At 46.1% G+C, this 27,672-nt stretch overlaps 1 protein-coding gene across 1 annotated transcript in view; it reads right to left on the reverse strand.

Moving 5' to 3' along the window:
* The window catches only part of LOC148143774 (uncharacterized), a 167,576-nt gene that overhangs the window by 119,420 nt on the left and 20,484 nt on the right, over window positions 1–27,672 (reverse strand). Inside the window, exons 2-3 of the mRNA XM_087975265.1 lie at window positions 6,905–6,983; window positions 2,621–3,085 (exon numbers count right to left, since the gene is read on the reverse strand). Coding sequence (XP_087831391.1) covers window positions 2,621–3,085; window positions 6,905–6,983 — 544 coding nt within the window. The remainder of the gene's footprint in view (window positions 1–2,620; window positions 3,086–6,904; window positions 6,984–27,672) is intronic.

Here is a 27,672-nt window from a genome sequence, read left to right on the forward strand (position 1 = left end):
CATGACGCGTTGTGTCTGAAAGAGCCCTCCCCTGTGCTATGACAGAGCTGCAGTGACTTTCAAAAGCCTGACAAATGCTGTTATCAGTCAAACATTCATTGGGAGAAGCTTCTCAATCACATCTGTAAATGGAGAAAGTGTTTTTAATAATGAGACATGAATAAAGGCTGCATTAATCTTTTGTTCTGAAGATTTACTCATACATCTCAAAACAGAGCATATGAACCCGGTCAAAAGAAGTCTACGGGAATATAAGACACCACTGCCTATTTGCCGACCAGGACCGACTTTACACAGAAAACATGGACATTTTAAATGAATGGGGTGCCATTCGTTTTAAGATCAGGTGAACTTAAGAGGCACAGCATTGGCTTAGAAAGGAGAGATCCTTGACACACACACAGCCAAAATCATCACTGCCATTATTATCAAATTAGAATTTAGGCTGGATAGGCTGGGATGTTTTTCCACTGGAGCAGAGGAAGTTGAGAGGCAATATTTTCAAACCATGAGGGGTAGAGTTGGCTAAATGGTAGCTGTCTCTTCCCTTGAGGAAGGATTTCAAGAGCAAGGACGCGTTTTATGGTGAGAGGAGAAAGATGGAAGAAAAGATGTGGGGCAAAATATTTACAGAGTGTAGTTCGCCTGGGGAAACAGCTGCCAGTGGAAGTGGTTGAAGCAGGTACATTAACAACATTGAAAAGGCGTTTCAAAAATACATGGGTAGGAAAGCTTTAGAAAGATATGGGCCAAGTGCAGGGAAATGAGGTTAGTGTTGACAAACATTTTGGTCAGCATGGACCAGTTTGGGCTGAAGGGCCTGTCTCTGTGCTATAGTACTCTATGACTGGAATCTCTTTGTAACTCTGACAGTGTTGAGTTTCCACATGAACCAGGATAAAGTGAGGACTGCAAATGCTGGAGATCAGAGTTGAGAGTGTGGTGCTGGAAAAGCACAGCAGGTCAGGCAGCACCCGAGGCGCAGGAGAATCGATGTTTGAGGCATAAGGACATCCAGATGAATATCTCACTAAATCATGCTGAATAAAGTCTGATCTCATTCGTCAACTCTGATGTGGAGGTGCTGGGGGTGGACAGGTCAGAAGTCACACAACACCAGATGAGAATCCCAATAGATTGATTTGAACTCATGAGCTTTCGAAGCACTGTTCCTTCATCAGGTGAAGTGATGAAGGAGCAGCACTGATGAAGGAGCAATGCTCCCAAAGCTTGGGATTTCAAATAAACCTGTTGGACTGAAACCTGGTGTTGTGTGACTTCTGACTTCAACTTCTTCAACTGCGCATTCATGTGAACTTGATGGGATACTTTATCCAACTCGGCGTAGTTAAATCATATCGCTTGGAGGGTTTCATTTGAAACCTTCCAGGAGGTGAATTCAACATGATTGAATTATTCAAAGTTACTAAATTCGAAACTTACATCAGGACCGGTAGTCATAGAGAGGTACAGCACGGAAACAGATCCTTCAGTCCAACTCGTCCACGCGGACCAGATATTCTTAATTAATCTAGTCCCATTTGCCAGCACTTGGCCCAAATCCCTCTAAACCTTTCTATTCATGTCCCCAACCAAATGTCTTTTAAATTCTGTAATTCTACCAGTCTCCTCCACTTCCTCTGGCAGCTTATTCCATGCACGCACCACACTCTGCATGAAAGGTTTTCCCTTTCGGTCCCTTTTAAATCCTTCCCCTCTCACTCTAAACCTATGCCCTCTAGTTCTAACAACATACTGATAAATCATTTCTGATGGAGATGTCAACGTTTCGGGTAGAACCCTTCTTCAGTCCTGAGGGATAATACCTGAAATGCTGACTTCTCCACCTGCTGGTGCTGCCTGCCTTATTGTGCCCAGCCTCCTGTTTGTCTATTTTAGATTACAGCATCTGCAGTTTTTTATTTTGTCTCTAATAAATGGTGGAGCAGATTCGATGGGTCAAAATATCCTAACTTCTGCTCCAATGGTCTTGCGGTCGTAGGTTTGTGCGGGTCTTGGGCTCAATGAGCAGCAGCGCCCACTGGAAGCAAGGTTCATAGAAACATAGAGGCACTACAGTGTGGAAACGGGCCCTTCTGCCCAGCAAGTTCAGAGCGACCCTTTGAAGAGTAACTCACCCAGACACATTTTCCTACCCTATCACTCTGCACTTACCCCTAACTAATGCACCACACCGACACATATTTGAACACTATGGGACTATTTAGCTTGGCCAATTCGCCCAAACATGCGCACGTTTGCACTTTGGGAAGACACTGCAACACGCAGAGGAAACCCACGCAGACACAGCGGGGAATTACATGCAAACGCCACACAGACAGTCACCCTGAGGATGGAATTAAATCTGGGTCCCTGGCGCTATGAGGCAGCAGTGCTAACCACTGAGCCACCACCCTCCCTCCCCTCCCCCCCCACTCCCCCAGTAGAAAACAAAAAAGCCTACCAACTCTCCCACTGCCCCCACTGTCAGAAAGGGCAGGAGGTTCAGTCCTGGGGGTGACCCTCAGCAGCGTTACCGGCAGAATCTGATTGTTAGGAGCATTGGTGCTTCCGCTGGTGCTTGTTCAAGCTGCAGGACATTGTGAACCTCTGCCCACACTTGGGGCAGGCAAACGGCCTCTCCCCAGTGTGGACCCGCTGTTGCGTCAGTAGAGTGGAGGAGACAGCAAAGCCCTTCCCGCACTCGAGGCAGGCAAACGGCCTCTCCCCAGTGTGGACCCGCTGGTGCGTCAGTAGAGTGGAGGAGACAGCAAAGCCCTTCCCGCACACAGAGCAGCTGAAGGGCCTTTCCCCAGTGTGGACCCGCTGGTGCTTCAACAGGTCGGAAGAGCGTGTAAAGCACTTCCCGCAGACAGAGCAGGTGAATGGCCTCTCGCCGGTGTGGACCCGCTGGTGAGCCAGCAGGTCAGAGGAATCGCTGAAGGCCTTCCCACATTTGGGGCAGGGGAAGGGCTTCTCACCGGTGTAGACCCGCCGGTGAATCACGAGGTGGGAGGAGCGAGTGAACACATTCCCACAATCGGGGCAGCGGAAGGGCCTCTCCCCTGTGTGCACCCGCTGGTGCCTGATCAGGGCGGAGGAATCGCTGAAGGCCTTCCCACACTTGAGGCAGCTGAAGGGCCACGCCCCTGTGTGAACCCGCAAGTGCCTCAGCCGGGCGGAGGAATCGCTGAAGCTCTTCCTGCACTAAGGGCAGCTGAAGGGCCTCTCCCCAGTGTGCACCCGCCGGTGCCTCAGCAGGGCGGAGGAATCACTGAAGGCCTTCCTGCACTTAGGACAGGAGAATGGCTTCTCCCGGGTGTGACTGCGCCGATGTGTCTCCAGGGCAGACGGGACACGGAAGCCTTTCCCGCAGTCGCCACACTTCCATGGTTTCTCCATGGCCGAAGCTACAGTTGCACACAAACGCGTGTATGTCCCCTCCCTGCCTCGAATTCCTCTTTCCAGGCCAGATAACTGTTTCAGGCTCCACACTCAGTGCGTTGCTGCAACAGTAGGGTCTCTCTTCCAGTCCCACTGATGCTGAAAATGTACTGAAACAGGAACCAATTGGATCATAGTTGAAAATTGTTGCAGTCCCGGTGGATTGAGTGACTCACAAATGCTGGAGAATCAGAGTAGAAAACTGCAGGTCAGGCAGCATCTGAGGAGCAGGAGAGTCAATGGTTCAGGCATCAGCCCTTCATGTGTTGATTTTGAAACTTCATCTTCAGATCAAATAGTCTGAAAAGAGATTACAAAAGTCAACACTGTCAGTCCAGGGTAGAAATTCAGAACATGCAATTCTACTTTCTGCAGAACATTCTTTTGTTTTATTATTCCACAAAACTGAAAGCACCATCCCTCTCTCTCTCTCTCCCCCTCTGTTCTCACTCCATTCTAATTCTCCTGAAATTGCTGATTCAGGATCTGACAGGGACAGAAGAGCAAAACAGTCACAACTGACATCTCTCTGAATTTTGGATATCTGCACCTGAAAATTAATATCTTCCACGACATTGGGATACTGTTGAGAGTGAGCAGGTCTGATTTTTGGAAGCAAAAATATAGTGTGTAAATTCAGGATGAACCGGCAATGTAGCTTCTTGGCAACCAATCAGACACAAAATGGTAAACGTGCCCCCACAGGGGAGTTTTAGAATGAGACATCAAGGCTATGACACCAGAGAGAAATTGAACAGACTGGCGTGGCAAACCAGAGTCATCTAGATATACAGCACAGAAACAGGTCCTTTGGTCCAATGGTCTATGCTGACCAGATATCCTCACTGAATCTGGTCTCATTTGCCAGCATTTGGCCCATATCCCTCTGAACCCTTCCTATTCATAAACCTATCCAGATGCCTTTTAAATGTGTCATAATTATACCAGCATCTACTACTTCCTCTGGCAGCTCTTTCCTTACACGCGCCATCTTCTGCATGAATTGCCCCTTCGGTTCCTTTTAAATTCCTCGCCCCCTCCCCGGGCCACCTCACCCTAAACCTATTACTCTATAGTTCTACACTCCCAGAGAAAAGACCTTGTCTATTTACCCAATCCATTCCTCTCTTGATTTTATAAACAATGGAAGCATCAACGGCTCAGGGCGGGGATGGGGAGGGTGGGGGGGGGGCGGGGGGGGGGGGGGGGGAGGCGGGGGAAGTATGCTGAATGTGCTGGAGCCAACGCGTAAGAAGAGGACACAAAACCTTGAAGCTGCAATGAGGAACACTGCATGTGCTGTACTTGTACCTGTTGATTTTATTTGTGGGAATCAAGTGCATTTTAAAAATAAAAACAAACAAGATATCTATCCCTCCCCTTTCCCAATCTCCTAATGCTGTCCTGGACACAGAGTGAGAGAATTGGGAGCAGGAGTTGGCCATTTGAGCCTGCACCAACATTGAACACATCATAACTGAATATGAATATACCTACAGCCAGGTGGATAGACTGGGTTTTCTTTCACTGGAGCAGAGGAGATTGAGAGGTGACCTTATAGAGGATTATAATATCATGAAGGGTACAGATGAGGTGAAAGGCAGGTGTCCTTTCCCTAGGGTGGGGCGTTCAAGATTAGGGAGCAAATTTTGAAGGGGAGAGGAGAAAGATTTTAAAAAGATATGAAGAGCTCCATTTCATTCTCCGGTTTGTGTGTGGAATGGGTGTCCAAAGGGAGTAGTGGATGCATGTAGAGTGACAATGTTTAAAAGACATTTGGAAATGTACATGAACAGGAAAGGTTCGGAGGGATATGGGCCAATCACTGGCAGATGGGACTAGTTGGGTTTGAGAACATAGTCAGCATAGACTAGTTGGTCCGAAGGGTCTGTTTGTGTGCTGTATGACCGTGCAGCTGTTCTGTACTGGTCTTAAAACCATTTTCTTGGAAATCCAAGATGGCGGTGGTTTGAGTGGTCTGCTGTGCTGGGCTCTGTGCCATACCCCCGGCAAGGTGGACTTTTACCCCCTCCCCCCACCTCATTAACCATCCGTAGGAGAAAACAATCGCTAATATAAACTTACTGAACGTCTAGAGCTGCTATAATTGTGGTTTGACAGCTTTAGGACCAGAATGAAAGCAAATGAAGGAAAAGGGCCGACAGGGGTGCAGCAGGTAGGGCACTCCCCTACTGCATCGGGGGCGCCTGGAGCCATTGCTCAAACTCCCAGGGCAGACCCTTTGGGTTTAATGGGGCAGCAGCAGTTACTCTCGGTGTTTGCCAAACTCTGAGATAAGATTGAAGCAGCGGTGGAACCGCTATCTGCCACACTGGAAAAGCATGGAGCAGGAAATTCAAATGTTGGCCCGAAGAGAATAGGCAGCGGAGGAGAGGACCGTGGCATCAAGACCGTGGCGGAGGTCTCAGGAGGAAGGATCTAAACGCTGGAAGACCAGGTTCGGGCCCTTCAGGAGCAAGTGGACGACCTGGAAAACTAAAGTAGAAGAAATATCTTACAGCTGGTGGGTCTTCCGGAATGCGAGGAAGGCGAAGACCTCATTGGATTCCTGGGGCTGGAGTTGGAGTCGGGCCTGTTGAGTGTGGAGCGGACCCACCGGATCGCAATGTGCAGGTCCGGGTCGGACCCGCAGCCCCGCGTGGTCCTAGTGCACCTCCTGCATTATAAAGTAAAACAGTTCGTGATTGAAACAGCAAGAAAACTGGGAAGAGATCCACAGGCTTTAATGCACAAAGGCTCAAGAATAATATATTTTCAGGAGCCTGGTTTTAGAAAAGGGCATTTGATGAAGTTAAGAGAAAATTAAGGGATCTGAACATACAATGTTCCTTGAGGTCCCTGACCGTATTGCGTTTCACTCACGGAGGGACGGTATATCATTTTGATTCAGCAGAAAAGGTGAAGGACTTTGTGAATTCTCTGAATTAAAGAAATCGATTCGGGGTGAAGGCGGGAGGGGCATCATTACAGACAATGCTACTTTATTGCCCCTTTTCTTGTGGTTATTGGCTTTATACGTACTGCCTTGACGTAAAACTGGAATTATTTAGTATATCGGTCAGTTAGGTATTGTCTGGGGCCTTTTTTTTTTACTGCTGTCCTTTTGTTTTTGGATTGGTGGTGGCTATACCTGTGCTTAAGATGTATGGAGAAGGGGTGTGGGGAGATGGGCAACCATTGTTAACTCTCCGAATGTCAATAACATGTTTTTTTCAATCTGTGAATTGCCTGGAGTTTGGGGCACAGCCTCAGTGGGAAGGAACCAGGATGTTGGCAATGGTGGGGTTTGGGGACGGGGGTGAAGCGATCTCTACATAATTGGGGGTTATTTGAGCGTTTGCGTAAGTTATATGTGGTGGTTAGATTTTTCTTTGTAGTAGTTTTTAATAGGAGCAGTTTTTAGACTTTATAGAGTTAATGTCTTTGTTGTTCACCGCACCTCAGATAAGCTTCCTCCTCGTGGGAAACCACGGGCTGCCCTGGATGACCATGGCTACTGATTCGTTCAGGTGGTGCACCTGGAATGTAAAAGGGAGCCATTCCCCCATTAAAAAGAAAGAAGGTGCTGTCAAGCCTCAGGAATGTAAGGGTGGACATCGCTCTGCTGCAAGAGGCACATTTAACTGATAAGGAACATCTGAAACTGCAGCAAGGAGGTTATGATAGGGCATTCTTCTCCTCCTTTAGCTCCAAGTGTAGAGGAGTGGCTATATTGGTAAGAAGGAACCTCCCTTTCCAGGTAATTGAGCAAATTAAGGACGAACATGGACTGTCCGTCATTCTTAAAGCTCTAATACATGGAGAAGAGTATGGCGTCCTGAATGTGTATTGTCCCCCCGGTGCACCCTCTTAAATTTCTAATTGATGCAGTTGCTAAATTAATGAGCCTTGGGGTTCGCCGCATGGTCACTGGAGGGGATTTTAATCGCCTATTGCATCCCGAGGTAGACAGGGTGCCAAGGGGCCAGGCAGGTAAGCAGTTGGTGGGCATGTGCGAGGAGTTGGGATTAGTGGATGTGTGGAGGCATCTCCACCCTAATGGAAGAGACTTTACTTTCTCTCCCAACCCACACAAGTACCACATGGGAACTGACACTTTTTAATGCCATTGGATTGCTTGGACAGAACATTGGCTTGTGAAATTGGCAATATAGCTGTCTCGGACCATGTGCCAGTGTATTTAGATGGTAAAATCAAGAGTGGTGGAATGGATGCACAGCACTGGTGCATGGACCCATTCCTGTTAAGGGATAGCAAATTTGTTGAGTACATTACAAGAGTTCAGAGCTATTTGGGATATCAACTCGAGTACGGCCAGTAATCCGGAAATACTGTAGGAGGACACTAAGGCATATTTATGAGGCCTGATTATATTTTATTCAACGACGAGTGACGCAGAGGAAGGAGCAACAACAGATGCTGCAGATAGCTGAGGAAAGATATTATAATAGGTCTTCACTGGTCAAGCTGCAGCTCTCCGGGCTGCTCCCAACTCATTGCACACACTGGGAAAAATAAAGGTCTGCTTTGCTCAACAAAGATTGTTTGAATTTGGAGATAAGCCAGGTAGATATCTGGCTAGAAAGAAAAATGCTTCCCAATGTATTATGTCTGTTGGAGTGAAGGTTGGCACAGTTACCCATTAGTTAAAGAAGATTAATGTTAGATTTAGGGAGTACTTTGCAGAGTTATATCGGTCGGAGAGAGATGAACACAGTGCAGCGAGAATGCAGGCCTTTTTTGAGATCCTGCACCTCCCCAGTATAAACGCGGAACAGGTTTCCTGTTGAATACGCCTTTGACGATACAGGAGGTGCAGGATGCAATAAAGCATCTCCAAGGTGGCAAAGCACTGGGGTCAGATGGATTCCCAAGTGAATTCTATAAGGAATTCATAAATGTGTTGGTGGAGCCACCTCTGGGGATGTATAGCTATTCATATGTACAGGATTAGAGAGGCTAGTATCTCCCTCATTTTAAAGAAGTGGAAAGAGCCCATTTCATACAGACCCATTTCACTGTTGATTGTAGATTTTAAAATTCTTCCCAAGACGCTGGCCCAGCGGTTGGAAAAGGTGTTGTTCTGTATTGTGAAAGAAGATCAGATGGGTTTTGTTTAGGGCCGTAGCTCTTCCAACAATATCAGGAGGGTACTGAACATGGTGCAGGTATGCCAGCAAAGGTTGATCCTGGGTTCGGTGGCCTCCCTAGATGCAGAAAAGGCATTTGACCAGATAGAATGGCTGTACCTGTTTGGGGTCCTCAAGCGCTTTGGTCTGGGGACAACCTTTGCATGATGGGTGGTGGTGTTGTATAATGATCCTAAGGCAGCAGTCATCACAAACGGCACTCTGTCAGATAACTTTAATCCTGGGAGAGGTAGTCGACAAGGTATCCTCTTTCACCGCTGGTATTTAACTTGGCAATTGAGCCATTAGCTGAGGCTGTCAGGAGGGATCCTATAAAAGTGGCGCCAGGAGTAGGAAGGGGGGAACATAAGATTACCCTATATGCTGATGATGTCCTTTTGTTCTTGGCCAATCAGGAGGAGTCCGTTCCTCGATTGATTCAAACAACTAATTTATTTGGCAGTTTTTCGGGCTGCAGGATCAACTTTACAAAATCAGAAGCCATGCCAATGGGGGCGGGGGTGGAGAATTAGTGGAGGTGCCTGATCTGAAGGATGGAATGCAGTTCCTGTTTAGATGGTCGTCAAAAGGGTTTTTGTATTTGAATTTTTATTACCCCTGCCTTCCACTAGCTGTATAAAGCTAACTATGTACAATTACTGGAGAGGATAAAGCAGGATTTGCAGCGGTGGGACGGATTACCGTTATCATGGTTAGGCCAAATAGCTCTGATTAAAATGAATGTTCTTCCTCGCCTGTTGTACCCCATGAGAATGCTCCTGTTGTTGCTACCCAGATGAGTATTACTGAGACTCAATGGTTGGCTCGGTTCTCTTATTTGGTGTCGCAGGCGCCCCCTAGTTAAGTTTACCAAATTGCAGTTCTCACAGGGTGAAGAGGAGTGGACCTTTTGGACTTGAAGAGATATCAAATAAGCGCTTTCTTAGCACGTGTGTGTGACTGGGCATGAGGGGACTCGGGGTCTATTTTGCTTAACATTGAAGCATTGCAGTCGAGATGTCCCCAGTTAATCTATTATTCATTGATAAGATGAAATCTGAGACTGAGCAGTGTAAGAGTACAATCATTTTAAATACAGTGAAAGCCTGGAGGATAATGAGGCAAGTCAAGGGTAGTTGGCTGAAGACCTCACCGTTTACCCCATTGGTGGCAGCCCAAGGATTTAAGCCTGAGGCAATAGACTCCGGTTTTAAGTCATGGCAGAATAAGGGAATCTCCTGTAGGGAAGATTTATTCGAGGGTTAGGTCTTGATGTCATTTAGCCAGCTAAGTCAGAAATATGCATTGTCCAATAGGGACCTTTTCCGGTACTTTCAGCCAAGGGGTTATATACAGAGGAAGACCACGCTCCTGGCTCAGCATTACAGGTCAAATGTGGAATAAAGAGTACTCTGGTGAACAGGCACTCTTTCAGTTAGTACGTTGTATCATTTACAGAAGGGACGTACCTTAGGGGATGTGGAATTGGGAGCTAGGATAGGATATTTCATTAGAAGTATGGCAAGATATATGGGAAAATGTAAGGAAAATTTCAATATGTGACAAAGTACAGGGCATGCAATTGAAGATTTTACACAGGGCTAATGTGGTGCCAGAGAGGCTAGCTAAGTTCAAGAGAGGAGCATCACCAGGGTGTCCCAAATGTAAAATTAGTATAGGCACTCACACACTGCTATTGGTCATGTTGTAAGATCCAGAGATACTGGAGTGCTATAGTAAGTGAGCTGAAGGACATCCTGGGGGATTAAAGTTAAAATGAATCCAGTATTTCTTCTTCTGGGGTTGCCAAATTTGCCTTCTCTCGGAGAACACAGGAACAGACTGTGTAAGGAAGAACATTTTAATGAATTGGACGTTGGAAAAACCCCCAGGGCTTATGGGGTGGCATATGCTGGTGATGGAGCATCCCCCCCCAAGATGCACAAATATGGTGCACCACAAAACAGTAGTTTTACAAGACGTGGCAGCCCTTTCTAAATTATATTGATGCAGACTGATCAGCAGTATTAGTTAGAGCCGTGGTATAGCTGTGGGAATCAGTCTGGGCGCTCATGGGGCCCTGGGAGGGCAAGGCTGGGTGAAAGGAATATGGGTGCAATAACTGGTGCTCCCATGGATGGGAGCCTTAATGGAGGTGTGGTGAGTGAAATAGAATAAAGTAATGTGATAGAATTCAAATTAACTTAAATTATGTTTAATTTTATTTTTATTCAATTTGATTGTAGTTTAGTTTAAGCTAAGTTTGTTCTAGTAGAATAATAGGTAGCTCATTATTAATAGTATCATAATATGACATTGTTGTACTGCTATTTTTCTGTATTTTGGTATTGTTCTTTTTTGTATATAGAGGTGTTGTGAGAGATTTGAAAAAGTTTCTAATAAAAATATTATTATTTTTTAAATTTCTTGCCTTCCCCCATAACTATTTTTGACATTCAAAAGTCAGATGAACTCAGCTTTGAATATATTCAATATCTCCCTAACTACAGAAAGGCATCCCCATTTTGAACTCAATTCCTCTTGCTAATATACCACTTGCCTTGCTGATTGCTTGCTACACCTATGTGACAACTGGCATTGACTGGAGTAGAAAGCCTGAGCAGAAGGTAGCTGAGGCACGTTTGTACATCCACACATCTTTCCTGATGAAGTGCTTTTGCCCAAAACGTTGACTGTTCTGCACCTCGGATGCTGTCTGATCAGCTGTGCTTTTCCAGCGCCACAATTTTCGACTCTGATTTCCCGTATCTGCAGTCCTCACTTACTCCACATCCCAATATATCACCATTTAAACAATGTACCTCCTTTCTGTTTTTATTTCATAGGAAAGGCTATAATTTCACACTGCGTTACTACATTTACCATGTGTTTGCCAATTGAGACACATACCTGAACCAATTTTGCTGCAAGTCAAGAACTGAACACCAGAGTGAAAAAATAAAATGGAAAAGGGGGTGAGAAGAGTGTGTTATACTCACAGATGTTGGACAGAGGAAAGAAGTTGCAGTCTGGGATGAAGTTCAATCTTCATGCATAGAGAGAGGAGCAGCAACACCTTCACAAGCGCATAGTCCAACTTCCGCATTCAGACAATAGGGGGGAGGCTCTCAATGGCAGGAGGACCACACTCCTTCCGGTCCTTCAGGGCTTCCCATTGGTCGATCAAGAATGTTGCGTGCCGTTTCCGCTGACAGCAAAGAGCATGCGTAGTATTTTGCTGACACCAGCGTACATGCGCAATGCTTCCTGACATCGAGAAGCATGCGCAGTATGCCCAGTGGAGATGCTGGTCCAACTGCCAATCTGAGAGAAAAAAAGGTTGGAGCCAGGCTTGTTTGTTTTCTTGAGGCTCAACAGTTTATTCCTTTTGCATTTTGTCTGGCTGCTCAACTTTTGAATGTCGTTTCCCCAGGGTAGAGGAAAGCCAAAACTGGAGGGGCATAGGTTTAGGGTGAGAGGGGAAAGGACCGAACTGGTAACATTTTCATGCAGAGCGTGGTATATGTATGGAATGAGCTGCCAGACACAGTGGTCGAGGCTGGAACAATTACAACATTTAAAAGGCATCTGGATGGGTATATGAATAGGAAGGGTTGAGAGAGATATGGGCCAAATGGTGGCAAATGAATCACCAGATTAATTTAGAATATGTGGTTGGCATGCACGGAAAGGCTTGTTTCCCTGCTCTGCAACTCGATGACTCTATTTCTAATTAATCTGAACCAACTTCACAAGACGAGGAATTGGCCATTCCATCCTGACAGCCTGTCCTCAACTGTGGCCTAATTGCACAGATTTTAATGCAAGTTTCAGAAAAATGCAGCTTTTTAAAACAATAATTAAATTTGCTTTCAAACTTTACTGATGTTTTTGAAAATATCATTTTAGCAATTCTCAATGTTAAAGATCAGCCATTTCTCACACCACACCCTCCCATCTCCCAGGTGGAGTCATCACCATCCACGCTCTCTCTATCCTTAGAAGGGCTGATACAGTGATCGAAGAGGGCTCGAAGCACAAGAAAGGATGAGGATGGGGGTGCAGGTAGAGAAATTGGACGGGAAACAGAGGCTCGGGGGAAGAGAGAGAGAGAAATGGACCCGGGGACAGAGCATTGGAGTTGGAGAAACACTGGGGGTGCACAGGGTGGGGGCAGAGCGTTTGACAGAGAGAGAGAGAGAGAATGGACGTGGGTCAGTGGGTGGGGAGAGAATGGAAGGGGGCAGAGGATGGGGGAGAAAGAGAGCAACAATGAATGTTAGGAGAGGGTGGGGGGAGAGAGCGGGAATGGATGGAGAGCAGAGGGTGGGAGAAGTGAGAGAATGGAGGGGAGCAGAGAGTTGGAGGAGAGAGAGAATGAGTGTGGGGAGAGGGATTGGATGGAGGAAGGCAGAGGGTGGACGAGAGACTGGACTAGACAGGGGGAAGAGGGTATGGAGATAGAATGGACGGAGAGGATGGCATGTGTGTGAGAGGGGGGACGCTAGGGATAGCGAGAGAGAATAGACAGGGAGCGCTGTGGGCATGATTGGGTCTTGATTGAATGGGGAGTTGATTATTGCGTCCCACCCACTCCCAGCATCCCCTTCTTTGCACAAGTGAAGTGCAGATTATTGTGAATGACGCGAGAGAGAATCTGGAGCGTGAGCGCAATTCCCCTCAGTTCCTGGCATCAGCAAACCACTGCCTTTCTGTTTTAAATACTAAATAAAGATGTGGGCAATATACTGGGAATGGCAAGAAGTGACCAAGAAACTGAACCGAGAGTCAGCGCTTTCCGGTGAGGGGAGCTAGGCAAACACAGGAGGATGGAAGGATGAATTCGAGTTGGAATCCATTGAAAGGTGGAGGAAATGGGAGACAGAGATTTCGGGTAGGAGATAGGGAAAGCGGCTCGGTACAAGCTAGAATTCTCTTCTCCTATTTCCTGCCCTGCACTGATAGCAATGATCTGTTTTCTCAAGGTATCAGCAGAGAAGGACTTGCTGTTCAGGCGTGCACAAGAAATTTACTCAGGGCCTGAATATCAGCAGTATTTGAATCCAGAAGGGGAAATTATTTCGAACATCAACGTGACTTGAGAAGCCCCGAGTTTACACGCATCCTGCATGGGAGTGTTCCAGGGTTCTGACTGTGCAGAGAACTTTAACTCTGTAGCGAAATGTGGACTAGTGTTCTCGCTGTAGACAAGCCCTTCTTTGGATCGTTGAAGCTGCTGAGACGCAATGACCCCTGCACCGTGGAAACTCTGTGGAAGCAAATTCAATTCCCCAAACGGGCTGGAGTGTCACCAGGACTGGAATGAAGTCAATCGATTCCTTCAATCCAAGACTGTGGGCGGCGCGGCAGTAGCTCAGTGGTTAGCACCGCTGCATCACAGTGCCAGGGACTTGAGTTCGATCCCACCCTCAGGGTGATTGTGTGGAGTTTGTACTTTTCTACCCCCTCTCCCTCCCCCTCCCATCTCTGGGTGCTCTGGTTTCCTCCAAAGGTGTGCAGCTTAGAGTGAATTGGGCATTCTAAATTCAGGGATTAGCTGTGGAGGTTATTGGGTGGGATGCTCTAACGGGGGTCAGTGTGGATTGTTGGGCCAAAGGGCCTGTTTCCACAGTGTAGGGGGTTTGATGATTCCCCCAACGTGTCTGCAGCCTGGCGTCCAGTTGCATCTCATTGAGCTGAAGGTTCTCCAGCATGTGTTTTCCCTAGTTTCCAGCAGCCAGAACCTCCCACCTTCTGCAAATCGAAAGACAAATCCCACCCTGCCCTCTCCAATGTGTGCTATGTAACTGCTTATTCAGTTTTAGTGGCCCAGCAGAGGCTGGTAGCCAAGTTCAGAACACATGAGGATGGCCTCAAACAGGACCTTGGGTTCATGTCACATGACAGGTAACCCCACTTCACTGTCACGCTCTCTCACACACACTCAAAGCATACACTCTCACACACGCTCACATTCACACAGATCACTCTCTCAGACACACACACATATACACCCTCTCACAGGCTGATACTCTATCACTCACACACTTTATCAAGCTCGAACACAGACACACATACTCTCATGCATGCACACTTACATATAAGGCTTTTGTGTGATTTTGAATTTGCAGAATTATATTTGCAGATACATTGTGCGCTTTTTGAGCAAAATACAATCTGCAGGCAGTCAATCCATGTGAGATTTTATAAATTCCTACTTTGGAAACAGAACCAGTCTCACTCAAGATTGGGATACAGACCTTAAGTTGTCCCGAGAATGTGTCTTCAAACAAGTTCTTGGATTTACATATTAATGAACCAAAACCTGCAACCCATTCTAAAAGATGAAAGACTTCACAACAATCTAGTTTGTTCTATATCATTTCTGTTGCATGAAACTGCGATCTTTTGCTATAAATTCTCCTATGATCCTGCGCCACAAACACCTGATGAAGGAGCAGTGTTCCGAAAGTTAGTGCTTCCAAATAAACATGTTGGACTATAACCTGGTGTTGTATGATTTTTAACTTTGTTTCTCATGAATACATCGCACACCTGCTGGTGCTGCCAGTAAACGTTACAATGTCGATGAAATGATGCAATACCTGCAGAGATGAAAAATTTACAATTTCTAACGATATTAGCTACTCATTTACTGCTCCTTCTGATACATGACATTGGAAACTTAGTGCAAGAGGTTGAAAGGAATGAGCAACTTGAAAACAAAAATCTATTGGATCTCATAGCTTTCATTGACAGTCTGAGACTGGGGTTAAGTTCAAGTAACCTTTATTGCCACCCAACTTGGTTACAGCTTCAGATCTCCCCAGCAAAAAAAAGTATATGAAAAGAAGCTTTTTTTTTTAAACATCTCAAAGCTCACACACTCCTCCCAACTCCACTTCCTTTACTGTTGGTCGGCGCCGAGTTGTCCCTTTATAATTGGATCCTTGGTACAGCCTTAAGCTAAAGGAAGTATTGCCTCACTCAGCAATTGAAACCCGCACACTGTATTCATTTAAGTTACTCCCACTCATTTGCCATGGGGGGGGGGGGGGGGGGCAGTCAAGAGTCAACCATGCTGATGTGGGTCTGGAGTCAGGTGTAGGTCAGACCGGGTAAAGGATGCAGTCGAGATGACTGAGTGAATCCTTTCCCACAATGGCAGTTTCCTTTCCTAAAAGGGACATAAGTGAATTAGATGGCAGTTTCTCCCCCCAAAAATGGATTCATTATTAGATTCAGAACTCCAAATTTCTGACCGAATTCCAATCTCACCATCTGCCTCGGCGGGATTCAAACCCCGGGAATCCCCGGAACTGGGTTGATAGTCCAGTCGACAATGTCACTCAGCCATCGCTCCTTCAATCCCCCTGCAATGGCACATGAACTCAATAGACAATAGGTGCAGGAGTAGGCCACTCTGCCCTTCGAGCCTGCACCATTCGTTATGATCATTGCTGATCGTCCTCAATCAGTGTCCTGTTCCTGCCTTACCTCCATAACCCTTGATTCCACTATCCTTGAGAGCTCTATCCAACTCTTTCTTAAACGACTCCAGAGACTGGGCCTCCACTGCCTTCTGGGGCACAGCATTCCACACAGCCACCACTCTCTGCGTGAAGAAGTTTCTCCTCATCTCTGTCCTAAATGGCTTACCCCTTATTTTTAAGCTGCGTCCTTTGGTTCGGGACTCACCCATCAGCAGAAACATTTTTCCTGCCTCCAGAGTGTCCAATCCTTTAATAATCTTATACGTCTCAATCAGATCCCCTCTCAGTCTTCTAAACTCAAGGATATACAAGCCCAGTCGCTCCAATATTTCAACATAAGATAGTCCTGCCATTCCAGGAATTGACCTCGTGAACCTACGCTGCACTCCCTCAATAGGCAGAATGTCTTTCCTCAAATTTGGAGACCAGAACTGCACACAATATTCCCGGTGCGGTCTCACCAGGGCCCTGTACAGCTGCAGAAGAAACTTTTTGCTTCTATACTCAATCCCTCTTGTAATGAAGGCCAGCATGCTATTAGCTTTCTTCACTACCTGCTGTACCTGCATGCTTGCCTTCATTGACTGGTGTACAAGAACACCCAGATTTCTTTGTACTGCCCCTTTACCTAACTTGACTCCATTTAGGTAGTAATCTGCCTTCCTGTTCTTGCCACCAAAGTGGATAACCATACATTAAACTGCATCTGCCATGCATCTGTCCACTCACTTAACCTGTCAAGGTCACCTTGTAATCTCCTAACATCCTCCTCATATTTCACCATGCCACCCAGCTTTGTATCATCAGCAAATTTGCTAATGTGACTATTAATACCATCTTCCATATCATTAATATATATTGTAAAAAGCTGCGGACCCAGCACTGATCCCTGCAGTAGCCCACTGGTCACCGCCTGCCATTCTGTAAGGGAGACATTTATCACTAGTCTTTGTTTCCTGTCAGCCAACCAATTTTCAATCCAAGTCAGTAGTTTGCCCCCAATACTATGCGCCCTAATTTTGCTCACTAACCTCCTATGTGGGACTTTATCAAAGGCTTTCTGAAAGTCCAGGTACACTACATCCACTTGGATCTCCCTTGTCCATCTTCAGAGTTACATCCTCAAAAAATTCCAGAACTCGCTGGTGGCTCCGCAGGTGGGAGGAGCGGGTGAAGCCCTTTCCACACTGAGAGCAGATGAACGCCCTCTCCATGATATGGACCCTTTGGTAGATTACAGTGTAGATGTCTGAGTGAACGCCTTCCAGCACACAGAGCATGTGAACGGCCTCTCCCTGGTGTGGATCGGCAGGTGCCTCCACAAGTTGCCCACATGACTGAAGCTCTTCTCGCACTTAGGGCAGGTGAACGGCGCCTCTTTGCTGTGGACCTGCTGGTGGGTCAGCAGGGTGTAAGAATCGACAAATCCTTTCCTGCACTTAGAGCAGGTGAACGGCCTCTTCCCCAGGTGAACCCGCTGGTGTTTCAGGACGTGGGATGCATCGATGAATCGCTGCCCACACAGAGAGCAGGAGAACGGCCTCTCCCTGGTGTGAACCTGCTGGTGTGTCTGCAGGTGGGACGACTGAATGAATCATCTCCCACAATGGTGGCAGATGAACGGTCTCTCCCTGGTGTGAACTCGTTGGTGTGTCTGCAGGCTGCACAGCCAACTGAATCCCTTCCCACACACTGAGCAGGAGAACAGCGTCTCCCCAGTGAGAACGCGTCTGTGAGTGTCTCGCCCCAATGGGGAAGGGAACCCTTTCCCACAGTCCCCACATTTCCATGGTTTCCCCATGAGAGAAGCATTCTTTGTGTCGCGCTGGGTTTGAAATTCAAAACAGAATGGATACATAGTCTCTCCCCACTGTGAGGGTTGAGATTTTGATCCCCCAAGCTGAGTAAATTGTTTGACGCATTTTTCACAGACAGCGTACTGAATCTCCCTCACTCGGGTGTCTCAGTCTTATTCCTGCCATACGAGTATTCAAAATCTCTCACACAGACAAAAGCAAACATTTCTTCTTGAATTGAATGGCTGCTGATATTCAAGCCCCAATGATTCAAGTGGCTCTGTCAGAAGATGACGTATCATTTGTTTTCAGATTTCTTTCTGCATGTCTTCCTCCAAAAAAAAAATCACAAATTGAGTGATCACTGTCAGTACTGTTAAATGAACATAACATCGGTGGCAATTCCTGTATATTGCCAGATGAGTGCTGACCATATATTATGCAGGACGCAGAAAACCCTCATGCAACAAGATAGCCTTCAGTGTGTTTGGAGGAAAACTTAATTTAGATCGCAATAACCTGGAACAAGCTGTCGACAAAGGTGCTGGAAATGGAGCTGAATCACGAATATGATAATGAAATGTCAAGACTGCTTGGGAAAAGAAAGCCAGTGAAGTTACTGAATGACTTCCTGCTGTCCTAGTAAATACAAAAGAGACAAGAGATATAGAACGTAACTCTATTTCTGCATTAGAAGGTGAAAAATCAGAGCCACAAAGTTTTTATAACAGACAACAATATCAGATATACACCATATGAAGCAACAGATGTCTACATTTGAAACCAATGTGCCAATCCCTTAAATACTGCTCAGTTCCATGAGAAACGACCCTTATAATTTTGAACACGAGGAAAGAAGTAAACCTTTTCCAGGGTACAAACTCTATACGTGCCAAACCGAGGGAATACACAAGGAAAATGTATTTGAGAGGGACAGAGAGCATCTGAGCACCTTTGGAGAGCCTGCTCCCTCCATGGAGTCACTCCAGTTGCTAGAAGTGAACAGTCTCCACCCAACACAACCCCCCACCCACGCCTCTCTCTCTCCCCCTCCCAGGATGAGGAATAGAAAGGGGGAGACGTTGCTATGCTCCCAGATGTTGCCCAGAGGGAGGGAGTATCACTCTGAAATTGACAGGGCTACCTCCACGTTGAGACGTCCACAATGGGGGAGGGAGGGCACATTGGGAGGGGAGGACACTTTGCAAACTCCTTTCGCTCTCCTCCACGTCAATGCAGTTTGAGTTCAAGCAAAGCACAGGGTTTAATTTTAGCTTTACACTCTCAGAAAACCTCCACCTCTGTGAATCCAACGCTTTACTCCCCCCTCCACTCCATGGAAATATCGATTTGAGAGATTCCAGAGTTGGAGTTGATACCATACCTGCTGTAGGGGTTTAGTAAAAGCTGTTTATTTTAATGAACCATTTCATTTCAACCTCATGCTTGCCATTCAAATACTAATTTTACACAGAGGGTGGTTGATGTGTGGAATGAACCTCCTCAGGAAGCGGTGGATGCGGGTACAATAAAAAGACATTTGTTTTAGTACATGAATAGGAAAGGTTTGGAGGGATACAGGCCAACAGCAGACAGGAGAGACTGATTTATTTTGGGATTATGGTTGGCATGGACTGGTTGGACCAAAGGTCCATGACCATGCTGTATGACTCGATGGTAAGTTCAGAGTTCCTTGAAAGGGGAGTCGCACATAGACAGCATAGTGAAGAAAGTGTTTGATATGCCTGCCTTTATTGGTCAGTGCACTGAGTGCAGGAGTCGGGAGGTCATGTTGCGACTGTAGAAGACATTGGTTAGGCCACGTTTGGATTATTGCAAGCAATTCTGATAACAGCGATCCCACCCTGACACACCATAAACCAGAGATAGTCACTGAAATTGACTCTGATACAAAATCAAATCATTAAATCGCTGCAGTGCAGAAAGAGGCCATTTGACTCATTGAATGCATTGTGTACAGGAGTTGGGAGGTCATGTTGTAGCTGTACAAGACATTGGTTCACCTACTTTTCGATTCTTGCATTCGATTCTGGTCTCCCTACTGTAGGATAGGAACGATGTTGTGAAACTTGAAAGTGTGCAGAAAAGATTGATAAGGATGTCGCCAGGGTTGGAGCGTTTGTGGTATAAAGAGAGCCTGAATAGGGTGGGGCTGCTTCCCTGGAGTGTCAGAGGCTGAGGGGTGATCTTATGGACATTTATAAAATCATGAGGGGCATGGATAGGGTAAATAGGCTAGAGGAAGTGGTGGAGGCTGGTACAATTACAACATTTAAAAGGCATCTGGATGGGTGTGTGAATAGGAAAGGTTTGGAGGGATATGGGCCAAATGCTGGCAAATGGGACACTAGATTTATATAGGACATCTTATCAGCATGGATGTGTTGGATCAAAAAGTCTATTTCCGTGCTGTATATCTCTATGTCTATTTGATAACAGATGCTTTATTTCTGTTGATGTAAATATTGTTAGGGAGAGGGAATTCCTCTAGTAGGGGACGATAAGAATCCTGGGACACCCCTAATTCTGGTTTACTATCTAATGAACAAACTTTAAGCACCAAATGTGCATTTATGTCTCATTTTGTTTCATTTTTCTTGTTTTATTCCCTGCTCCGATGATTCTCTCAGTCTGGATGGTTCTCAGGCTGAGAATATTGTGGATTGGGCCTTGATCGACTGAATGTTTTATTGCTCTGGAAGGTGTAAAAGGGGCTCAAAGTTTCAGCAGAAAGCCAGCTGAGCTGAGAACAGACAACATCTTTCTCTGGGAACAGGGAGAAGAGGACAGAGAAATCAGGACCTGAAATCGGAGCTGACACCAGAGTACCATGTTATTAGTGCTTTGATTAGCAGTGCCAACCCTCGACCTTTACCTCACTTCTTATTCAACTTGAATGCCACGTACCCCCTCAATATTTAGATCCAATCCTTGTCATCCTGAAGCCATGTCCCTGTAAGGAGTCTCAGATCATAATTATTCTCTTCAATGTGTGCAGCCAATTCATTCAGTTTTGTTACATTGCAGCACACATTCAGCCATACAGTCTTCAGTTTCAATTCTTGTGTTCTGTAGAATCCAGTTTTGATTGATTAGATTAGATTCCCTACAGTGTGGAAACAGGCCCTTCGGCCCAACAAGTCCACACCGACACCTGAAGAGTAACCCTCCCAGACCCATTTCTTTCTGATTAATGAACCTAACACTATGGACAATTTAGCATGGTCATTTGACCTGACCTGCACATCTTTGGACTAGGACATTTACTTTCCGAGTCCCTTTCTATCATTCTCTGATGTTCATTTCCACATCACTACATTGCTCACCTGCCTTGATACGGATTGGCCATAAAAAATGCATGTTCATACATTCCCAGTAATAGAAGCAGGAGGAGGCCATTTGGTCCATCGAGCTACTCCACCATTCATTAAGATCATGGCTTATCTATCCATCGTCTCAGCTCCTCTGACCTGCATTATCCTGACTATTCTAAATTCACCTACCATACAAAATCCCATCGAACTATGTCTTGAATATGGCTGCTTCTACTGCTTCCTTGGGCAGAGAATTCCAATGATTCACCACTCTCTGGGAAAAGCAGTTCCTTCTCCTCTGTCTTAAACCTACTCCTCCTAATCTTGTGACCTAGTCTCACCCACCATAGAAACAACTAGGTAGGGTGGGTCTGGGTGGCATGCTCGTCGGATGGGTCAGTGTGGACGTGATGGGATGAATGGCCTGCTTCCACACTGTAGTGATTCTATGATTTACCGCAGTTGTGTTTGCAATGGACCACAGCACCAGAGCCTCCCACCTTCTGCAAATCGAAAGACAAGTCCCACCCTGCCCTCTTGTACATGTGTTATCTAACTGCTTAATCATTTCTAGTGAATCCAGCCCACGCCTCCCGCTGCTGCCAGTAATCTTTACAAAGCTGATGAGACAATGCTATACCTGCAGTACTGAAAATCATAAGGCTTCTAACGATACCAGTTGCTGATTCACCACTCCCACTGATGGACAGCATTGGAAATACAATGTTGGAGGCTGAAAGAAATGAGCAGTTTAAAACAAAAACTCACATAACCCTTCACCAGGCTCCCTGCTCAGCACACTTTACTTAAATCACTTCAACTCCACATTGCAACAAATTCCCACTTTCCACCAATATCCTGAATGTCCTCACTCAATCAGTTGCTGTCTCACAAATGAAAGATTTCATTGTAGCTTCTGCTCCCAGTCAGGACAAAACATCTTTGAAAGCTGCTCTGAAAGTCCAGTCTTCACAATGACACTTCTGCTTTCCTTCAGTCCAAATTGTCTGTGCTGACCAGATATCCCAAATTAACATAGTCTCATTTGTCAGCACATAACCCATACCCCTCTCAATTCTCCCTATTACCAGATGCCTTTTGAAATGCTTTAATTATACCAGCCTCCACCACTTCCTCTGGCAGCTCATTCTATACACACAACACCCTCTGCGTGAGAAAGGTGCCTGCAAAGTTCCTTTTAAATATTTCCCCTCTCACCTCAGACCTATGACCTCTAGTTTTGGACTCCCCTACTCTGGAGAAAAACTTTTCGCTATTCACCCTATCCATGCTCAATATGAACTTCTCTCAAGTCAACCCTCAGCCCCCAATGATCCAGAGAAAACATCGCAGTCTATTCAGCCTCACCATATAGATCAAACCCTCCAACTCTGGCAATAGCCTTGTAAATCTTTTCCAAATCCTTACAAAGGTTCGTAACACTTTTCCTGTAGCAGGGAAACCAGAACCAAATACAGTATTCCAAAAGTGGCCTAATCAATGTCCTGTACAGCCACAACATGAGCTCCCAACATCTGTATTAAAATGCATTGACCTATTAAGGCAAATATCCCAAACACCTTCTTTGCTACCCTGTCTACCTGCGACTCCACTATGAACCAGCACTCCATGGTATGTTTATTCAACAACACTCCTCATTAAATGTGTAGATCCTGCCCTGATCTGCCTTTCCAAAATCCATATTTCAAAATGGGGTCGAGAAACGTATAAGCCGTGATTGAATGGTGGAGCAGATCTGATGGAATAAATGGCTTAATTTCTGTGCCTATGTCGTATGGTCTCTTGCTGTCCTGGACACAGTGAGAGAATTGGACGCAGGAATAGGTCATTTGTCTTTCCAGCTTTCGCCAGTATTGAACAGTTCATAACTGGATATAAATATACCTGCATCTAGATGGATAGGCTAGGACTTTTTTCACTGGAGCATCAGAGGTTGAGAGGTGACCTTAGAGAGGATTATAAAATTATGAGAGGTATAGATGAGGTGAACGGCAGGTATTCTTTCCCTAGTGTGGGTGGTTCAAGATGAGGGAGCAAATTTTGAAGGTGAAGAAAGAAATATTTTATAAAGACATGAGGGGCACCTTTTTTTAAAAAGATAAAGAGTAGTTCGTTTGAGTAATCAATGTCCAGAGGAGTTGCTGGATGCAGGTACAGTTACAATGTTTAAAAGACATTTGGATAAGTACATGAATAGGCCAATCATTGGCAGGTGGGACCAGTTTAGTTTCAGAACACCGCCAGCATGGACTAGTTCAACTAAATGGTCTGTTTCTGTGCTGTATGACTCTGTAACTGTTCTGTACTGGTTTTAAAACCATTTTCTTGCCTTCTCCCATAACTTCTTTGTTCTTCAAAGTCACATGAATTCAGCCTTGAATACATTCACTAACCGACCTAACTGCAGGAAGATATCCCCACTTCTGAACTCAATTCCTCTTGCTGTTATACCACTTGCTTTGCTCATTGCTTGCTGCACTTTCTGACAACTGGCAGTGACTGGTGAAGAAGGACACTGAGGCCCCTTGGTCTATCCACACATCACTCCTGATGAAGGTCTCGTGCCCGAAACGTCGACTCTCCTCATCCTCAGTTGCTGCCTGACCTACTGTGATTTTCCAGCGCCACAATATTCAACTCTGATCTCCAGCATCTCACTTTCGCCACATCTCAACAGATCACCATTTAAACAATGCACCTCCTTTCAGCTTTTATTTATACTGCAAAGGCTAGAACTTCACATTGTGGTACTGCATTTTCCATGTGTTTGCAAGTTGACACACAGACCAGGATCAACTTTTCCAGAGTCTGGCCCCTCCCTCGGTTCACTCTTGAACCCCAGAATGAAAAGGTGGTGAGAAAAACACTGTTGTACTCACAAATGTTAGACAGAGGAAGGAAGTTACAGTCTGGGGTGAAGTTTAACCTTATGCAGAGAGAAAAGAGCAGCAGCAACTTCAGAGCTCATGGTCCAACCTCCGCATTTCCACAATGGCCTGCTCTGATTGGCAGGAGGACCAGACTCCTTCCGGTCCTCCAAGATTGTCCACTGCTCCACGGAAAGGCGCTCGCGTGCTGTTTCTGCGTACTCCCAAGAGTTTCCGCAGTGCTTGCTGACACTGGCGGTCATGCGCAGTGCTTGCTGACACCGCGGAGCATGCTCAGTGTGCAGGAATTTGTTACAAATTTTAAAGTTAAAAATCACAAAGCACCTGGTGATCGTCCAACAGACTTATTTGGAAGCACTAGCTTTCGGAGCCCTGCTCCTTCATCGGCTGATTGTGGAGTATAACATCGTAAGACACAGAATTTATGATCTTATGATCTTATATTCCACAACGACCTGATGAAGTAGCAGCGCTCCGAAAGCTAGTGCTTCCAAACAAGCCTATTGGATTGTAACCTGGTGTTGTGTGATTTTTAACTTCGTACACATTAGTCCAACACGGGGACCTCCCGATCATGACAAATAATAAGCGACCAAATGCGAATACGAGAGAAAAATGCCGAAGCTATTTTATTTTGCTGATTTATTTTCCCTGTGCCTCGACATTTTATTTCTTTTGCATTTTGTCTGGCTGCTCAACGTTTCTGTCTTTTCCCCTGGATAGAGGTATTCCAAAACTAGAGGGTAAAGGTTTAGGGTGTGGGGAAAGATTTTAAAAGATCTAAAAGACTAGGACGAGAACATTCACCCCTCACTGGGGGAAAGTGAGGACTGCAGATGCTGGAGATTAGGATCGAGATTGTGGAGCTGGAAAAGCACAGCAGGTCAGGCAGCATCCGAGAAGCAGGAGACTCGACGTTTCGGGCAAAACCCTTCGTCAGGAAATAGCCATGGGGAACTGCAGGGCTGTAGCGTAAACGAGTGAGTCATAGTGGGATGCTGTTGGGAAGGGCTGAAGAAGGGCCTGTGCCCGAAACGTCGAATCTCCTGTTCCCTGGATGCTGCCTGACCTGCTGCGCTGTTCCAGCAATAAAGTTTCAACAAGGGCTGAAGAAGGGCTTATGCCCGAAATGTCGATTCTCCTGTTCCCTGGATGCTGCCTGACCTGCTGCGCTTTTCCAGCAACACATTTTCAGCTCTGATCTCCAGCATCTGCAGACCTCACTTTCTCCTGCTCTTGGGAAGGTCGGTGTGAATGGCCTGTAGGGATGATATGGTTCCACTGCCTTAGCCACGCGTATTTTGAGAAATGTGGGAAGAGTGGGTTCCAGTTCGTGGGACATTGACACGACTCCTGGAGAAGGTGGCATTTGTGCTGTCTCTCTCTTTACATTCTGCCCCCTGTCTATTTTCTCCCCATCCACTGCCCCCTGCCCATTCTCTCTCCTTACACTGCACCTTCTATTTTCTCCCCCAACCCTCTGAACCCCTGTCCATTTCCCTCCCTTCTCCACCACCATCAGCGACCCCCTCACCGCCACCTCCCCCCGACCCCCACAATCGTCCTTTCTCGTGCCTCAGCCCTCTTTGATCGCTGTATGAAGTCTTTCTCAGGGAAGAGAGAGAATGGGTGGTGATGACTTTACCTGGGAAACACGGCATGTGAGAAATAGCTGATTTTTAAAATTGAGATTAACTAAAACCATATATTCAGAAACTTCGTTAAAGTCGGGAAAAATGTTATTTTTTTTCAAAAAAAAAGCTGCACAAAACTTTCTGAAACTTGCATTGATGTATGTGCAGTTAGGCCACAACAAAGGACAGGCTGTAAGGAGTGAATGAGTGAATAAAAGACAAGTCCAACCTTGCTCTCGCGGAGAAGGTGAAAAATGCAGATTCTGGAGATCAGAGTCGAGAGTGTGGTGTTGGAAAAGCACAGGTCCGGCAGCATCCAAGAGGCAGGAGAATCGAAGTTTCGTGCATCGACACTTGGCATTCGGCCATCGCTACTTCAACCCCCCTGTGATGGCGCGTGAACTCGCTGGTGCCTCCGCAGGTGGGAGGAGCAGGTGAATCCCTTCCGGCACTTAGAGCAGGTGAACGGCCTCTCTCCATGGTGGACCCGCTGGTGGGTCAGCAGTGCAGCTGACTGAGTGAAACCCCTCCCGTACCTGGGGCACGTGAATGGCTTCTCTCCCTTGTGAATTCACTCATGCGTCTGCAGATGGCTGATCCGACTGAAGCCCTTCCTACACACTGAGCAGGTGAATGGCCTCTCCCGGTGTGAATGCGTCTGTGAGTTTCCAGCAGGGATGGGGAAGGGACAGACCCCACATTTCCAAGGTTTCCCCTTTTGAGGGAGCTTTCCTTGTGTTGCTCTGGGATTGAAATTACAAACAGAACGGGTACATAGCCTTTCCCACCTTGAGGGGTGAGACTTTGATTCCTCCAAGCTGAGTAAATGGTTTGAAGCACTTTTCACAGTCAGCGCACTGAATCTCCCTCACTCGGTGTCTCAGTATTCTTCCTGCCACAGGACTGTCCAAAATCTCTCAAACAAACAAAAGCAAACATGCCTTCTTGATTGGAATGGCTGCTGATATTCAAGTCCCAATGAATCAAGTGGCTCTGTCAGAAGTTGATGTATCATTTGCTATAAGATTTCTTTCTGCACGTCTTCCTACAAAGAAAAATCACAAAATAAGTGATCACTGTCAGTACAGTTAATGAACATAACATTGGTGGCAATTCCTGTAGATTGCGGGATGTCTGCTGATCACATATTAGCCAGGCCACAGAAACCTGAAAACCCTCATGCAGCCAGATAGCCTTAGCTGTGCATGGAGGAAAACTTCATTTCAGTGACAATAACATGGAGCAAACTGCCTACAAAGATGCTAGAAATGGAGCTGAATCAAGGAAATGAAAATGAAATGTTAAGGCTGCTTGAGAAAAGAAAGGCAGTAAAATTGCTGAATGACTTCCTGCTGACCTATTAAATAAAACATTATGACAAAAAAAGGACGTAACTCCATTACTACATTAGAAGGTGAATAATAATTACAAAGAAACTTTTACAACTGCCAACAATATCAGATATACACCATATAGAACAAAGAACAAAGAAAGTTTACAGCCCAGGAACAGGCCCTTCAAGCCTGAGCCGATCCAAATGTACTGTCTGAACCTGTCGGTCAATTCCTAAGCATCTGTATCCCTCTGCTCCCCACCCACTCATGCATTTATCCAGACACATGTTTAATGAATCGACCGTGCCTGCCTCCACCACCTCTGCTGGCAACGCGTTCCAAACGCCCACCAACCTCTGTGTGATGTAAAACGCGTTTTCGCTTTGAATAAGTGCTGCCCATGCCGCGTTCATTGTAACGGGAGCTCTGCCCCATCCGTTATTCAGGCAGTCGGATCTCGTTTCATGAAGCTGCTTTTTGAGAGTCTTGACTGGCCGTTTTTGCACAAGGCAGTATAAGAAACAAGGGCTCGTCCGGGATTTGAACCCGGGATCTCTCGCATGTCCACGCACCAGAA

This window comes from Chiloscyllium plagiosum, unplaced genomic scaffold (assembly GCF_037043375.1).
Source record: "Chiloscyllium plagiosum isolate Xiang-an unplaced genomic scaffold, Cpla_swu_hap1 HiC_scaffold_27, whole genome shotgun sequence".
NCBI classification, from domain to species: domain Eukaryota; kingdom Metazoa; phylum Chordata; class Chondrichthyes; order Orectolobiformes; family Hemiscylliidae; genus Chiloscyllium; species Chiloscyllium plagiosum.